Below are 19,281 nucleotides of genomic sequence, written 5' to 3'. Positions count from 1 at the left end.
ATTTTATCTCAAGCACTCATGAAGAATGGCACACACACTCAAGAAATGACACATCTGCCATCGGTGTATGTGCAAATGTTATGTTGAGATAATCTAATCGTTTTTATAACCCGTCAAAATGAGAGCAGTTGTGTGTGCCATGACCTTGAAGTGAAGCTCTCGCAGACTGAAAGAAAATAGTGAAATAAATTGAAGCATGATTTAGAAAATTAAAGTGGCATACCATAATAATGACTGAAGAATATTGTTGTGTACATCATGTTCGTGAGCATGGCTAGATGGTATATTAATCATGACATTGCGGACAGAGGCTGCAGCCTTTCCTGACTCGAGCAGATGTTGTAAATCCAGAATTATTTTGGCGAGGCAGGTGCCCTCCAGCAGGTTTCTGTCTGCTGCACTGGTAATGGTTTGTCTCCATTCCTGGTGCATTGGACAATAACCCCGCATGCACTTCCCCAGACCTTTATCATCGCAATATGAGGTACTGTGGCATTTCCATTGAACCCAAGGTTAGGCTCAAATGTCTCTTTCTCAAAAAGCATCATGACCCTGTGTCCAAAGAGCTATGAGTTAAACTGAAGGGAGCTATATGGGGTTAAATATATTTAGCGTATTGTATTATGTGCCCCCAGTGCTCTCTGAACTCATGATGCTTCGGAGTATCAGATTTGTCTAGTGAACATCCGAGCAATTGAGATAACAGCTCTCCCAGGATATTTTTTTCCTTTGCATTCATGGGCATATTGATTAGACATTTTTTGATGCAAATTGAATGGGGCTTTGAAAGGAAGCTGACAGTTAAAGCAGTATTTCACAAAAAAAAAAAAATTATTGCAAACCCATGTGGTCAGTGATGTTTTGAAGAATGTTCCTACTGCATGATGTGGGCAGGGAGTGTATTCCAATACCACTCCTATATTGTGAAATTTCTTTACATGAGAAACAGTCAAATTTAAGCTGCTATTCAAAAAAACAGACATTCTGCTGTAGCACTACAATGTAATTTGTGCTTCAGTAAATTAAAAATCCTTGACAGGATAAGGTTTATATGTAAAAAAAATAAAGAATATGTGCAAGCTAAAAAAAATAGTGTTTACACACTCACCTCCCTGAACTTTGTGCTCATCCGGGTCACGGCACCAATTTCCCCCTCCATTTCTACTCTCCTCCCTCGCTCTGAGCAAGATTTGAACTGGCATTTTCTGGCATTGGAGCTAGACAGGGCAGGGAGGTTTATCCAAAAATAAAGTCTTAAATTCAGGAGTTTAATTTTTTTGTTGTTTCAAATTTAGGGTTATTAAAATATCTTAAATAGTATAAAAAAGTATGGAAGCCTGTTTCTGCCACTGAACAAAATTTTTTTTATGTATTGCAACTTTGGCTTTAACATCTTTTTTCGTCAGAATTGGATTTTATAACTTGCAAATGAAAGTTTATACCTCATAATTCTAAGATAAGTCATAAATGTGCGATATATACTCGCAATTGATGAGAAAGGCAGAAATGTAAGATAAAGAGCTGCTATTACCTTCCTGCATTTATTATTCAGTGAAACGGTTTTCCATACAAATGTCTTAATTATCATTTTCAGAAGGGCATAAATTTGGGGCCAGAAAACAAGCATCACAATATGGTTTAATGTGAATGTTAAACTTCATAAGGCAATGATTTAATGCAATATATACAATCGCTTTCAAAGTAAAAAGGTAATAAAAGAAAAAAATGGCACTGATGTGCATTCTACAGGCTTGTTGTTTCAGTAATTCTTGCTGTATTTGTAGTGTTTTATCTTCCTCATCTGTTTAATAGTATATATATATATATATATATATATATATATATATATATATATATATATATATATATATATATATATATATATATATATATATATATATATATATATTATACTTATATTATTTTATTCAAACAAATAATTTTTTTTTTTTTTTATGTCTCAGCACATCCTTTTGAAGTTCTTTAGGTTTGTTTATTTTTAAGGTATTTTATTGTTAGGTAAGATTATTGGAGTATGTTTTACAAAACAATATTAGATGAGTCTTTCTGCTTCAGAATTTCATATTTAATTTAATGTATTATTTGTTGATTCTCTAATTATTTGTGAAATTTACTAGCTTTTTCTGAGCGAAAATAAATTACATGTGCTTCTTGAAAAAAAAAAAAACAGTAAGCCTTCAGACCGTCTGCTATACCATGTTCTTTTACTTTAATGAAAAGTACAGTATGTGTATTATTCAACCCATTTGTATTAGTAGGTCTAACTGAGGAGAAATGTCTTGCTCAAGTGCACATTGGTGATAAATTCACCCCTTGTCAGGTTCAAACCTGCAGTACAGCCTTCCAGTTATCAGATCATTAACCACTGTGCCACACCACTCCAGATTGATTACTTCATTACATTTCCTATTTAAAACAGAACAATCCAAATCCAAAATCTTCATATGACACTAGAAACAGTGCCATAAGAACGGCACGCCGCATTGGACCTGCACGTGCCGATAAGCATGCGTTTTATAATTTACAAATATGTGTAAACATCTGAGTGACCTGTTATTAATTAAATGCCATAGGTATTGAACCTGAATTTATGTTTATGAGAGTAAGTGATTAAACGGAAAATAATGCATGCATAGCATGTGAGTGTAAGAGCTGTTCAGCGCGAGGAGCTCATTCATTCTGGCTGTCATAAACACTGTGATGCGACTACAATGAGATCAGACAACCGCATCCATCACTGTTCTACCAGTGACATCCTCATAGTTCCTTACCCCACTATCAAGCTCACTTACTCTCTCTCTCACTCAGAGTCTGTTCTGTCAAACAGAGCCCAGCCTTCTTTGGCATGCACATCCTGCACGGGTAAATAAATCGAATCCTTTTACATTTAGTCTTGCATGCAAGTGGCAATGAGTTGAAAGTGATCAAATTTAAATACAGATAATATCCACAGGTAAGAAATACCTTGTTTAGAGGATACTGTGATCTTGTTAATATAATATGACTGTAATTTGGTTTAGTTCATTATGGTATAATATTAGATATTTAAAATATTTATGTATATGTATGTTGTTGTTGTTACTTATTGTAATATTTTAATAAATTGCATTTATTTTAGGGGACTTAAAAAATATATTTATTTATTAAATACTGAAATAAATACATATTATTTATATAAATCTTGAAATAAATATTGAAATCAATAAACAACAATAATAATAATGGCCTAGAAGCAAATGCTAGTAAAATTAGGATTCTCAGTGTAAATAAGAAATACATGATTTAAGCTAGTTTTAATTGTAAATGATTAATTATATGATATATGACTAAATCATAAATTAATTACTGAATCATGGTTTTCAATACAGAATCAAAAATATTCACAGTTCACACTTTTACTTTTAAAATTGTGAGATATAACAGAACCCATTTTTCTTCTCGCAACTCCCAAGTGTCTTTTTTCTCTTATCTCTTAGAGTTATAAACTTGCAATTGTGAGTTAACATCTCAAAATTGCAAGATAAAGCTCATTATGAAATAAAAAAAGTTGCATTTTTATGCATTTTTTTTATTATTTTGTGGCAGAAACAGGCATCCATATTATAAATCTGTTCCTCGCTGATGTACGTGATGTACGTGAAGGCATACAAATCACCTAACAAAGAAAAGAGCTCACATTTTATCTCGGAAAACTGTCTGAAAATAAATTTATTTAACTAAACTGATCTGATGATTTAAAAAAACAAAAATCTACATAAGGTATCAATGCATGCTGAATAATTCACCAAGGTAAAAATATGAAGAAAAATTCAAATGTATCAAACATCACAGTGCAAACTAAACACTGAATTGTGCTGCGGCGTGTTATGCAAGCAAATGGATTCACTTTCCTGTGGCTCGTGTTTTGCTCTCAAACAACACTTTATAAATGTTTTTACTCTATACTATATTATTAATAAAGGGCCTGTTGAAATGCTATAAAAAACTGCCTTTTATGTCAAAAGCCTGCTCTGCAAAACTCTGTGCTAGAGTCGATGCAGGAGTCCATCTCTAGGGAAGCCCAGAAGACAACAGCTCTTCATGAGAAAAACTAAAAGGCAAGAATCAGACAACGGATCTAACCCACAGTGACAGACAAACACACACACCAAATCAAAAAAACAGCTAAGAAAGACCTTCACAATCTGAGGCCCCCTTACTGAAAAATCGACTGGCTCTTGTTGAGAAAATGACCTGGCATCTATTTCAAGAGATTATTTCCCCCAGGATCCAGCTAAAGACAGAAGCTCCACTCTCTGGTCAATGGCTGACAAAAGATGAGGAGGGCCATATGAAATCTGTTTTTTTTTTTTTTTTTCAAATTCATTTTTTTTTTTTTTTGCTTTTATTTTTTTCCAATATTTTTTTTTTCTGGAGTCTGTTTTGATTGTTAAATGTAATTTTACTGATCAAAAAGCATGTCTTATTTATTAAAATCATGAAATTTATACAAGTTTACAGCAATTTATCCAAATTCAAATTTTAGGGCCCTATGAAAATTTGTATTGTTTTTTTATTCATGTTTTTAACATTATTATTATTATTCATGTATTTATTTGTTTGTTTGTTTGTTTAAATTCTGTGTTTTTTCATTTTATATTTTCTAGATTTTATTTTAATGGTTTACTTAATTTTTAATAATTAATTTTATACATTTGTTTATCAATATTTGTGTTGTTGTTGCAATAACAGCATTAAATTACAAACAAACCCTTTAATTTTGGGGGGCAAATAAAGTGCTGCACAACAGAGGTTTACAGTTAAAATTAAACATGACAGAAAATGTGTGCGATTATTCCTTAAAACTTAAGTTTGAATAATTTTATAGTAGTAGTAGTAAGATCTTCCACTGTACAATTGTAAAATATTTCTGTCACAATTTCCTCAAATTTAACTAAACTTTTACTTTGAATGGTTGCCTTTGAAGAGTTTTGTATGTGTGCATATATTATATTATGATGATAGTTTTTCTAAAAACAAATGTGGAATGTGGATTGACTCTCAGACTCGTGAAATGCTCAATTGATAATGTTCAGTTCAGAACACGCAGTATCCATTTCTAAATAGTCTTTTTGCACTTTAATATTCACAGATACTCCAAATCGCCATTTAATTCCTGTGTACTGGCTTACTTTTGATTGATTCATTTAAAATTCCAAATTCCGTTACATTCCTCATTATACACTAAATTCTATTTTTATGACTGGATTCCACGATTCCGTCCCGTTTTCCACGTTGCCCGAAGGGACGCCCAAGGAGGATTCATTGCAAACATTAAGAAAAGACGGATCAAAACAACCACGTATTTTTCCAAGACCAAAGATCCCACCACTGTGTCAAAAAACCACATACTACGCAGAAGCAGCTTGAATGACGCAGAATCCCATAAATCCCGCTGAGGCTCTTGAGAAAATACATAAGCCCCCTGGTGTTCACCGTACTATCAGACTTCAGCGCAGACTCCAGCTACGGTTGTTTGTTCGTCTTAAACCGGCACTTACACTGTCAAACAGCTGAAGTACTCTATCTGAAGTTGTGTTACAGAGAAGCCGGCTAGGTTTACATGCAGACCAATATTCAGACTTCTGCTCTGTTCTAACTGAGCCGAGTTCCAGCCATTTCATTCCACTCACATTTGCATTTACATGGAAAAGACAACATCCTGCACCATTACTGATGCCAAAGATGCTCTGTCAAAAACTCTGACTGCCGTATGTGCCATAAAATGAGAGAATAACTACAGAAGAATGTCCAGATTATCATATAGTCATGCATGAGTCTGATATGTTATAGGTAATGCATTGCAAAGGATTTGTCGAAATAATCTGTGGATGTATGAGTAAATCATTTACAATAAGATCAATAAAATGCATTTCAAAAATGGGATGAATTTTCATTTCATGCAGACTATAAAGAACGTTTGCATGTTGATAGTCGGCTTTACTAATAGTCATCAAGCCAAAACAGTCACTCAGATCTTTATCTCTTAATTAATTTCATTTAAAGCACCATGCCCTGTCATGGCCATCAAAACACTGCTTGTGTACAAAATCACCTCCTTTAAACTGAAAGACACCGACAGACATCAAATCTCCCGCTGTGATCAATGTTCCCTTGATTATGCACAATCCACAGGTTTATTTGTGAGGTGTTGCTGAGAGATTTTTGTTTATGACTTGCTGTTTATTACTAGCTCCCGGGCGTCTGTCGAAACACAGCAGTCAGATAAATGCTTCAATAAATAGTCGCAGCACAAAAGGTCTCAACCAACAGTATGATATTGTGAACTAGATGTTTCTTACAATATTTCTGATCTAATTATAAACTTTTGAACAAGGAAGTGAAGAGCACTTTGTGAGTCCAAGAGCTCAAGTTACACAGCAGCGTATCATTCGTTGGCTCATTTTGTTTGCACTCGAAGGTGAGATGTTAATTATGATGGTCAGAAGACAGAAATGTTTGTCATCACTCCCCCAGCTGTCGCATAAAAAACACCCACGAATGTGCATTAACTTTAAAAATGGAAATATTAAAAAGCTTTGCTTGATTTATGATGTTAATGACGGTGGAAATGCATCATCAGAGTCAGTGAAGTAGTTACGAATTGCAACGAGAGGGTCTTGGTGAGGCCAAAGATATCAACTACTAATAGAAAGACTTTCGTGTCAAAGTCGTTCACACGTCAATTTTGTCTTCTGAAAATTGTTTAAATGGGCCGAGTTATCACAGTGCATGCAAACGTGGCCGTCATTATACGTACGCAAGGAAAGGACTCTATCTGTCAATCTCTCTATGACAGGGCACCTGTCAACAATCACTCAAATAATGAGCCTCTGTTTGGCCCTCAGAGGACACCGTAGTCATCTAACCCTGGAGCCATCTCCTGAATTTCTTAACAGGACTGGTGGGGAAAGTGATCTAACCTTTTATTCCAAGCAAATATCCCTCTACACACAGTGTTTCAGGCTGCAGGCCAATTTCCATTCCACTGCTCATCGACCATTTTAAATGACCTGCCACTAAGATTAATCCTAACCAGGGAACCTTACAGTTCTCAACTGTGCCTCCATCTGACTCCTTATATTATGTACTGTTTGGAGCTATTAAGGTTTAATATTGTAGGCAGATGATAATGTGAAGAATTGAACAATGTCAGCATGAAAGGTCAAAACCATCAAACTGACTGACGTTAGATGAATGGCAGAGAGGCCGCTTAACTGCGGGGTCTAGAGCATCTATAATTAAACATAAGAACCGTTTTAGAGGTTTGAATATGAGAGCAGAATCGAGGTGGCGGCATAGGTAGCCCACGTTTCAACCCATTCTGACTTTTAACACCCCTGTCTGCCAGAGCGAATGATACGCTGGCACTCTTAAATCTGAAAGCCGCCCCTGCTGCTTAAACACAAAAAATGTGTTTTAAAATGTGGATTATGAAAGCGAATGACTCACTTGGATCAAAGTCTGATAACTGTGCAATCATTTGGCCATCAGGCCATCACAGAGAAAGAAGAGCGTCTGACAACCAATGCGCTCCATTGATTATTGTGCGATGAGATACATAATGCCGTATTGATGCTAAATGTTTTAAATTCATTGTAAATGCTCAATTATTAGTAGAGCTGTGTAATATTTTCTTTGAGCAGTGAGTGATATGTCTGCAATGGCTAATTATCCTGTGCAAACAGTAAAAATTGTTATCCGCTCCATGAAAAATATGACATCAGCATTGATTCTGGTGGTACTGGCTTTTTGTCATTTTAACATAGATGTATATTATATGGATATGGATAAATCACTAAGCCATCAACAGATTTTAACAGTTTCTGCAGGCAGTGTCAGTAAGTCAAAGTTGCAGCCACAATGCTAGAGTTTGTTTGGGTGGGTGGATTTTTTAATTTATATTTTAACCTTTTTGGTCCATTTTAACTTCCATCAGGTATAATTTGCATCACTTGGAAAATAAACAATGCGCTTTCTTCAACAAGTTACACGATTTGAGGTATCGTTCATATTTGCAGCACACATGCCAGTTTGATTAAGGGTTAAGGGTTTGCTCAAACAAAGTCTACTTTTAACTAATTACTCATTTTCAGAGATATCACACTTCAGGACCATCCATGGATTCAGCAGAGGAAATCTACCATTAATATTCAGTGTAATTTCCTGAAGTTTCAACATGGAACAACTTCTTCACCACCAATGACAGATAACTTCATATGCATTATTGTAACCAAATAAAAATAAATAAATAACTCTAGAGAAGCCTATACTGTGCAAGTTCTTTGCCGTTTGCAGCATTATTCTGTCACAATAAACGGTCTACACATTTGTCATGTAGATAAAATCAATAATAAAATGATAAAAGCGATTCATACCATGCTCTACCATCACTATCAATGCAGTTTTGCTATCATACAACAGCTGTATCACCGTTTCCCTTTAGACTTCCCACATTAATGCTGCAACCAGCCAGAGATTCAATTCAGATTTCTCAAGTTCAGCCGCTCTGAATTCTAATCAGTAATGACACTTTAAGGCATATTGTTTGATAGTTTACTGATGGCAAATAACTAATATCAGAACTACTATGGCATGTAAGGTTGTTAAGTGATAGTATACTGTTGTTTTCAACTAAAGTGAAGTGCAGTACTACAACACTTCTGATAAGAAAATGCATATGACTTGTGTTTAACAGCTGCATTTATGGTGGAAAACTACATTACCCATGTTGCTCTACAGAAAAGAAATGAACCAATTAGAGAGTCACAGCCAGCAAATTTGCCAAAAGATGACCGGGGGAACTTAACGGGAGTGGATGTTGCAGGGAATATTCACTCCCATGTCTCCCTACACTGTTCAAATAATAATAAAATAAATAAATAAATAAATACTTTTTAAAATCAGTGGTAGAGCATTGCATTAGCAGTGCAAAAGGTTGTGGGTTTATTCCCAGGGAACATATGTTTGGATAAAAGTGTCTGCTAAATGCATACATTTAATTAAATTGTTTATTTAAATTACCAGAAAGAGTTTTAAATAGCAGTACTGTTTTTAAAGTGAAACCTGCTAAAGTCTCTCATTGATGTAAAACTAAAAGCATTAATATCAATACTATTCTTATCCACTTTTTAAAACAAAATTACGGTACTGCTTCCTTTCTTCCACGGCTTCACTGTATTCTATGTAGGATATTATGAGAGACATGGAGTGAGCAAGTGTGATTACCTGCATCTTCAGCTCAATCTCACATTCACAGTAAATGTGGAGCGCGAATCATTGATTCGGATCGGAACTTCGGATCGCGGATCGCGAATCATCTGATTCGGATCAGAACTTCGGATCCGCGAATCATTTAATTCGGATCGGAACTTCGGAGCGCGAATCATTTGATTCAGATCGGCACTTCTGATTGCGGAGCGCGAATCATTTGATTCGGATCGGAACTTCGGATCGCGGAGCGCGAATCATTTGATTCGGATCGGAACTTCGGATCGTGGAGCGCGAATCATTTGATTCGGATCGGCACTTCGGATCGCGGAGCGCGAATCATTTGATTCAGATCGGAACTTTGGATCGCAGAGCGCTTAGCGATCTCTAAAACACACCCAACAAACACACTTTTTCGTAATATCAAATACTATTATTAATTAAATACCACAATTATATAAAATATCTGTCAATATTTATTTAATAATAATATGTAATCAATAACAGTAGGCTAGACGTTATAAATGTTGCTAATCAATTCAGTCAAGAGTACAAAGGCAGCGTTCTGATTAAAGTTATAAATAAAATGTAAAGTTTTGCCTTCAGCCACAGCTATTTGCTCTGAAACAAACAAAACAATGAGATCAAAGATTGCCTGTTAGATTTACCTAAAACGAATAATATAGCTCATGTTTAACCACATCAGAGCCAGCAGAAATCTTCTTTCCATCATTTTCAGTATAAGTCTTTACTGCTGACTAGGGCTGTCACTTTTGTGAAAAAAGCATTTTCGATTTTTAAGACATAAGTGTTCATTGAATCGAATGTAAAATCGATTTTCCATGTAAAAAAGAAAAAAAAAAAGACGTTTCCTTTTTCAACGCCAAATAACAGATGAACGTTAAGAGAGCGCTGGAAACACACAAGTCAGCAATATTTCTTATCTATTGGGATTAGAGCTGTAATCGAGCCTTAAAAATTAGGCCCAACAGGACCCGAGCCCGACAGATTTCGGCCCGAGCCCGAAAAATACATTTTGATTGACAGCTTTTTAAAAGCCCGAACCCGTTTACAGTCCGACATTATACAGCTCTTTTGCCTTTTGTCAAGAATGAGTAATCTATGCTACATGTTTTAACATAATTTATTCATGACTAACGTAAACTAGACCACTTGGAAGTTGGAATAAAGAAATAAAATAAGTCCTGTGTCACATCGTAACATCTCAGCATTCTAGGCATAGGCTCATTTAGCCCGTAAATAGACCAACGCACCAATAAAACGAGTCTTTTTTAACAAATTAAATTAGGATAAATTTTAAATTAAGAAGGGTATTTGGCAATAACGAAATTAAGATAAAGGCTGCGCCGGATATGCTTTGCCACTATCAGCTGACATTTAATAAAATAATAATGCCCAAATTAGCGTAAATACTCTGTCCACATTATGCATTTAAGACTCAATGAATATTTAGTTATCATTTGAAAAACCTTTACTCACAAAGATTAGGCTAGGTCTACATGTTTTTGTGTAGGAAGATGATTGAATTCACTGTCTTCAGCGCGCTCTCTGATGGTGCGTCATTATTCACTCATTATTCTCATTATAAACAGGTCAAAACTTTTCCACACCTCAGACTTTGCTTTAGTTGCTGGTGCAACCCAGACATGTTCGCCAGAGGCAAGCCTCCGTTACACCTACTCAGTATCCATTTTCGCATCTTTCTCGTGCTAATCAAAACACATCACATGACCGCTGGTATTTTCTGTCTAGCTTTCGCAATGCATACTGCACTTTTGGAATTCTTTATTTTCTTTTTCTGCTTGTTTGTGAGTTTTTAATTGTTTAACTATTTAAAAAAATAATAGTAGTGTACACATTTGTTTAAAATCGATTCCCTATTTTCATTTTCGAAACTTGTTGGTCCGATCGATTGTGCAATCGATTTTCGAACGAAAAGTGACAGCCCTACTGCTGACTCACTCATAAAAACTGTTTGTTGCCATCTAATGACAGAATAATGTAAATAAAATCATTGCAGAGCAATGTATCATTTAATTCGGATCGGAACTTCGGATCGCGAATCATTTGAGTCGGATCGGAACTTCGGAGCGCGAATCATTTGATTCGGATCGGAACTTCGGATCTCGGAGCGCGAATCATTTCATTCGGATCGGAACTTCGGATCGCGGAGCGCGAATGATTTGATTTGGATCGGAACTTCAGATCGCGGAGCTCGAATCATTTGATTCGGAGCGGAACTTCAGATCGCGGAGCGCGAATCATTTGATTCGGATCGGAACTTCGGATCGCGAATCATTTGATTCGGTACGGGACTTCGGATCGCGGAGCATGAATCATTTGATTTGGATCGGAACTCCTAAGAAATACTTTCAGAGCCAAGACAGCTTAAATAAAAATGGCAAGGCACTAATGCATGCTATAGCATATGGATTTGATATTTCTCTATAGGATATATACGCTTCTATAAATACTTTAGCTACAGAAAAAAAAATATAATTTGATCATGACCATTACTCCGTTTCTATAATCATAATGTGAAAAATCTTAACTAACTATGATTTATTGATGTCTAAATGACACTTTTTCATTAATTATGTCTTTCATAAAAGTTTATGCAATTCACTTTATTAAGAATCATATTTCTCTGAGTGCAGATTATGCGTATGGCATCAGTGGGAGAGAGACAGACTGTCGAGCATAACGGCTGCTGGAGAGAGGCTGATCTTTAGCTGTCGGCTACAATTCTACAGTTTGATTATGGCTTTGAACTGCACATTTCAGCTGAAGCCTATGAAGCTATGAAGTATAATGCTCTGAAAACCCCAAACCATAAATGACCAATTGAGGTGTAAGTCAATGTCAATACTGATAATGATATTATTCTTGTAACAACAAGGTCAGAATTAGCATATGTCAGTCATGGCTTTTGCTAATGGACATTGAGTTCCTAATTTACAAGCTCTCAGAGCAAGAATCGATCTTTACCTTGGCTAATCGCTGACAAATGGCCTGCTTTTCACTCACCTTGAGTGACAGTGGAATTACCTGCAGAACTGGAGCTGAGCCCTATATTCACAGGTTCACAGAATGAATATGTGGAGCTCGAAAAAGGGCTTGATTGATGGTCATAATGAAGGGAATCAGATATGGACTTCACTCAGGCTCACATAACTTTTTGGAGGAAGGTTGGAAGAACAGAGCTTAATAGTTGCATGGTCAAACTTCATAGTGATGAGCAATTCAATCATGTTACTAAAACGGCATTATACCTTTGTGTTTTTTGTTTTGATTCAAAGTTGATTTGATTCAGAGCTGGCTGGTTTGGTTCAAGGTTTCAAATTTCTTACTGAAGAATTATCTATACACTGAAAAAATAAATAGGAAAACTGCATTCAAAGCCAAGGCATAAAAATCAGGTGTGTCACTTTAGATAGGGGAGCTATATTGTTGAAATAAATAAGGTGAGGATGATTTTAACACATATTTTCTTAATGTTTCTTAGAAATCAATCTTTTTTACTGTTCTAGAGATTTACTTTGTTCTGTTTGCAGATGAATATTGAATGATTGATTGCCTAAACAGACAAACCAAAAGGTGAAAGTAAAATGAAATTAAATAAAACACATTGTACTCTTAAATCAGCAAATGATCAGCAATCAGGCTTACAGCTTTGGGTCCAGTCAGAAAAATGCCCTGATTTTTAAGATTACTGAAGTTTTCACACTGCCCTATGAATGCATAATAATATGCTTCAAAATTAAAAATGTTAAGTATGTTGCAAAGCTATGGTTATGTGTCTTTGTTTCTCGGTTTCATTTGTGAATTCATTTTCAAAGCTTTCATCTGTGAATCAATTTTCAAAACATGCCAATGCAAATGTTATGATGCATGCATGCATACATCCTCTGATTCATACACACATTTATATTATAGTACAATTATATTAGCAGCAACACAGAGACATCCTCCACAAATTCAATCTGCTAAAATGCACAGGCTTTTCAATCAACTAAGGCTACACATTTCAGGTCAGTGACAACACATCGTATCCTTTCTAAAGGAACAGAGTTAACATGCATACCGTACTTCACACAAGTGATTGCATTCAAAAAGTGCAATGAGCTTATCACAGGTTGTAAGTTTGGCACCCCTTTATATTTAAGGACGAAATTAAAAGTTTAGTGGGTTAAAATGTATATAGCTCTTTTAACAAAGATTTTACTGACTGTTAGAACAAATGTCAATGAAAGCAGTAACCTTTCACACCAGAGATGCTCACAAGTCTCTGAGCTAGAGTCCAAGTCAAGTCTCAAGTCTCTGAGCTAGAGTCCAAGTCAAGTCTCAAGTCTCTGAGCTAGAGTCCAAGTCAAGTCTCAAGTCTCTGAGCTAGAGTCCAAGTCAAGTCTCAAGTCTCTGAGCTAGAGTCCAAGTCAAGTCTCAAGTCTCTTTATTATATTAAGTCTCTGGTTATAATAAATGTTGCATCACGTAGAGCGACCCATCCAAGCTGCTTAGAACACTGCATGGCTATATATAAGGAATTCAAAGCATGTAATATGTTATTATGACAACTCTATCTATTAGCATACAATATCAACTTTGATTTTGGTATAAAATAAGTGTAAACAGGCTATTGCAACATGTCAAAAACACCAAGAATGCTTTACTTTTAAGTTAATATCTGTATTTTGCATTTATGGATTCAGTAATGGCCTTCTGTCTGTCCTGGCTGTATAGCTGCACACCTCTTGTCTGGCTTAAGAATGAACAAAGCTACGCTGACTTATGTTATTCATACAATACCTACTCACAAATAAACATCAAAAACAAAGCCGGTGTCCTGACATTTTATCCTACCCTGTCAGATTTTCCTACGCGGGTTTACTGCGCACGCGCACATCAATATCGCGTCCTTTGTCTCATGCTAAACAACGATATTTAATGTATCTGCATGACTGTAAGGGTAGGTTTAGGGCTGGGGTAGTTGTAGACTTTAATAAAAACGCAATCTAATTGGTAGAAAATAATATTTATTGTTGGTTTCCTGTAACTGTATCCATTTTAGCTACAACCGCGAATATAACACATAATTACTGTATTTGCAGTAATGTAAGGGTATGATTAGGGTTGTGATAGGTGTAGACATTAATAAACCATAACTTTACAGTAGAATTTTCGTTGTGGAATTGTACTACCCACTGTTTTGGTGGGAGGTAGGAAAATCTGACAGCGTAGGACAAATCGACAGAACACCGGCTGCAATGAATTTCTGTGCAAAACAGCTTTTACTACAAACACTTCCACACAAGAACATTGTTATCACACAAGAACATTTTGATAGAGAACCAAAAATATTTAAAGTAGATAAAATTAGAATAAATAAAATGGAAATGTCTACATACTATTACTACTGTAAACTTTGCAAATAGGACATCAGCCCCTTCAAGTCAATGAACAATAACAAAGTGGGCTGCAATGAATATCTGTGCAAAACGTCATGGCTCCGCTCCTACCCAATGACAGAGGCACGCAGGTTTTTTTCCACTGGAGTACTCACGTGAAGGATGCGTGCACAACTAATAACTAATATCATCACGCTATAAAGGGTTGGCCTGCGCTGGGTGCGCCCCTCCCCCTATAACTGTTCTGTCTCCTGGCGGAGCTCATTTGTGTGCATCTGTGTGAAACACGCGCTCTGAAACACGCATAGGAAAAAAGAGCGACAGAAAGAGCGGCTCCCCTCCAGCCGTGACTCGGCTCCCATCGTTCATGTTTATGAGCCGTTCAAAAGAATCGGTTCGTTCGCGAACGTCACAACTCTAACAGCGAGCTCATCTGACGTTTACTAAAAATTAACATTGTTCACGAGTCCCGGAGCTCGAGTCCGAGTCGAGTCTGAAGTCTTTCGAGGACGAGTCTCAAGTCGAGTCTGAAGTCACTGTTTGTGCGACTTAAGTCGCACTCGAGTCCGAGTCTCAAACTCGAGTCCCCATCTCTGTTTCACACCCGAGCAAACACCTCATTAGCTGACTAATAACGCAAAATATATGGATTAATAAATTCAAATGAGAAGAAAGCAGGTTATCGTGCTCACATTTCATTAATTCGAGCTGTTCTTATTAGACCAAAGTCTATAGAAAGCCGGTTCTCGACGCACAGCCAATAATGACAGAAACTCTCAGCATTGTATCAGCTTTGTGTTTTGCGGAACTTTGATGTCGGTAAACAGAGAAGATGAAAGAAACGCGCGTGCCGCTCGTCACCTACCGGCCAAGCTGAGATGAAGCAGGTAGAGTCCCATAAGATCCATTTCTGCGCGCTTCTCAAGAGAACTGGCTCGAAATGACTCGAAACTGTCTCTGTTATAGTCTGAGGTTACCGACAGAGAAATGCCGTCCTGGACATATCAATTCAGCGTGTTATAAACCGGTCAAAAACGAGATGAACGTCCGCTGAACACAACAGAGCAGTGTCAACCTGTCAATCAGGACGTCAGGGAAAGCTCGAAATGAAATGAAAGCTCTAATGAAAGTTCCCGAGCTGCTCCATTATCTCGTATTGACATTTGTTCCCTCCGAGAACAAGAACACGAGTGAATGAAGAGTCGGATTTCATTGAGTGAAGATCAAACTCTGAGCACAGAGAGAGAGAGAGAGAGAGAGAGAGAGAGAGACTGGTTTGTACTCAGCTGTGTCTCAAAACCTAGTAAGCTGCCTACATAGTGTCCATACTCTGACCCTCAAGATGCTGTCTACTTAGGCAGCTCAGTATGATTTGAGACACAGCCGTAGGGTCAGAGAAGCTATCAGACTGTCTGCTACAAATCCTGCACTTTGATTCTGGCTTTGAACTGTGGATCTCAGAAGCCTGTGCTGAAATAGCAAAAAAAAAAATAAATAAATAAAAAAAACTTCAAAGTTAATCTCCTTGCCTTCTATTTAGTAATACTGAATGAATCCCACGGCCGGACTGAAAGGACGATCACTATTGTGATGGAAGAAAAAGTTCCATTAACTGTACTTTTAAAGGATACGGTTAAAAATTAAAAAACTTAAAATTAATTTGTTTTGAAATTTGACCCAATCTGTAGATGAGCTTGTTCCTTCATCCAGTTTGGAGAAATGTAGCATTGCATCAGTGTCTCATCAATGGATGCTCTGCAGTGAATGGGTGCCGTCAGAATAAGAGTCCAAACAGCTGATAAAAACACCACAGCACTCCAGTCCATCAGTTAACATTTTGTGAAGCCAAAACCTGTATTTCAGTAAGAAACAAATCCATCATTAAAACATATTTTTATCTTCAAACCATTGCTTTCAGCTAAAATACAAATCCATAATAACACTTACTCCAGTGAAAAAGTCGATCAAGATAAAGCAGCGCTTACAAGCCAAAAACAGCTCTAAACAAATATGTGGGTGGAATTAGACGTGAGAGACAACAGGAGACTCTTACACTGGGGAAAGCAATATTGTAGATTATGGGCTCATATTTGAGCCATTAGCAATGGATAGAGTTTTAAAATACATTAATATAGGATTTGCTTCTTACAAAAACAAAGCTTTCGGTTTCTTAAGATGTTAACTGATGGACTGGAGTAGTGTGTATTACTTGTGGTGTTTTTATCAGCTGTTTGGACTCTCATTCTGACGGCACCCATTCACTGCAGAGCATCCATTGATGAGACACTGATGCAATGCTACATTACTCTCATGAAGAAATAAACTCATCTACATCTTGGATGGCATGAAGGTGAGGACATATGTAGCAAATTTTACATCTTCAGGGATCACGATCTGTATCCATTGATCTCAAATATAAATGCCTTGTGTGAGGGGGATGTCTAGCTCTGGCTTATATTAGCAATCAAAGAGTGCCTTGGAGAACTGCTAACCTTCTGAACAAGGCTGGGGTGCTACATCATAAGCCACGGCCTTCATTCTTAATGAATGCATACTAGTGCAAACGTAAGCAATGTAGAGCTCATTAAAACTGGACGTTATGACTCATTATCACAATCATCTATTGGTTTTTTATCAGCCATGTCATTATGACATTCATTGTAGTTGTTATGTTAACAAACACGGGAACTTCTGTGGCATCACTGCTGCGTGGAAGCTTTATTTTTAAGAGTGTGGTCTAAAGGCGTTGGCATAATCAATCCATCTCATTGACTGAGTCTGTTCATTCACACGCGCTGATGACGGGACTGACGAGTCTGTGCGCTCTCCTCATGGCTCTCTGGAGTGAGCTCTATTGTTTAAACTAGAGCTCTTTCAGTGTCGGGACTTCAGGGTGTTTCTGACATGAGGGGAAGAGATGTGGTAAGAAAGCACTGACAGCTTGGATAAATTATAAGAGGATTTCAAGGGAATAAACGTAAAAAGAAGTAAAACTGCCTGTGTGTTGCCGCTGGAGGGAAGAAAAGCAATAAAGTATGTGCAACTGACTTTGAAAATCGGTAGAAAGATGTTTTAGTATAGGCCAAAGTGGCATGTAATACTATAAGCATTGCTGGACTGAAAACCAACTTGACAAGTTGAAGCTCCTATATTTTTATACTGAGGGTGTGATTGAAAAGCATGTCGTTTCTAGACACTGGGCTGCAGCTGTAAAAAATGCATAAAAAATAAATTGGAAACACATATTTTAAACATTTAAAATACAGTTTTTAAATATACTGTACCTACCTCTTCATTTTTCTTGGTTTAACGGAAAATGTAAAAATGCATATTTTATGCACACAAAAAGAGAAAATATTTTTAGCTTTATGCAGTTTGTTACTATGTAGCTGAGAGTGGGGTAAACTGAGTCACAAACTAGAAAGAGTATGCACATTTATTTTAAATAGAAATCTTTTGTAACATTTTAAACTAGCAATTAAATACATAATTGTTGAATAAAGATGTTAATGGTATTATTTAGGGAACCAAATCATGCTGACCATAAACTTAACTGCATAAATTAATTGGCATGCAAATTCAGAAAAACACGAAATGGGGACCAAGTTTCTTTGAGGCGAAAAATCCAAACTGAAATCCACAATTCAGAGAAAATGTTCAAGAGTTTTTTCCCTTACGTTATGTATTGATGAAACTAACTCAGCTTCACAAAATCTCAAAGAAGCAGCATCTCTCTGCAGCCTTGATGGTCTGAACCTGAAATAATGTGCCTTACTTCACCCTCTCTAATCAAGGATCTTTTCAATAATAATAAAAAAGATATATGAAAAAATAAAGAAAGCAAAAGAGAAGAAAAAACTTGTTTCACAATCTTAAAATATACTGAATATAAAACATTTTCTTTGCTTATGAATCTATAATAAGATGTAAGCAACCAGGAAATCTTCATTATTTCAATATAAAAATGTGTTTGATTATAATGTACTGGACTGTTTTAGTGTCTAAGACACCACTGGGTACAATGTGAAAAAGACCGAAAGTCAACAGTAGACACAAATGCCAGAATATACAATGAATTATTTTATGCATTTAAATGGTTGCATTTTCGCATATTTTCTAGTATAAGTGCAAGGTTCACACATTTATGTGTGCATTAAATTACAAATAAAAAATACATCAGCTAGTGCCTTACATTGTGATTTCGAATTGAAGAATATAAAGTAGGCCTATTTTGCATTTGTGTGCTGCGTATACGTGCACAGTTTGCAGCTTTAATCGCCTTTTTTGGGTAATTTAGGAATGTATGCTCATAGTTTCATGTGTGGGTTATTTATGACGAAGTGATATAGAGCGTGATCCACATATTGATTATCATAGATGACTAAAAGATTGTTTTGCTTTTTTGAATGTTTTCTTATGAAGTTTGAAATGCTGAATATGAAATGGCTTTACGTTTTGTGTATTATTAAAATTGCTCACGAAAAAAAAAATGTTGACATCAAGCTATTCTGTTATTACTCATGCATATAATTGACATGATACATGCATAATGCCTTTTAACATAAACGTCTGCAAAAAGTGAGTC

General features: G+C 36.2%; 1 protein-coding gene across 3 annotated transcripts in view; it reads right to left on the bottom strand.

Moving 5' to 3' along the window:
* Positions 1-19,281, bottom strand: part of LOC127971522 (GDNF family receptor alpha-4-like) — a 236,256-nt gene that overhangs the window by 35,897 nt on the left and 181,078 nt on the right. Inside the window, exon 1 of one of the 3 annotated variants that reach the window (XM_052574587.1) lies at positions 15,562-15,888. The exons of the other annotated variants lie outside the window; for them this stretch is intronic. Within the exon in view, the coding sequence (XP_052430547.1) occupies positions 15,562-15,604 (43 nt within the window). The 5' untranslated portion in view covers positions 15,605-15,888. Of the gene's footprint in view, positions 1-15,561; positions 15,889-19,281 lie in introns of those variants that run through there. 3 annotated transcript variants of the gene reach the window in all.

This window comes from Carassius gibelio, chromosome B14 (assembly GCF_023724105.1).
Source record: "Carassius gibelio isolate Cgi1373 ecotype wild population from Czech Republic chromosome B14, carGib1.2-hapl.c, whole genome shotgun sequence".
NCBI lineage: Eukaryota > Metazoa > Chordata > Actinopteri > Cypriniformes > Cyprinidae > Carassius > Carassius gibelio.
This window is presented reverse-complemented; position numbering and strand designations above follow the sequence as displayed.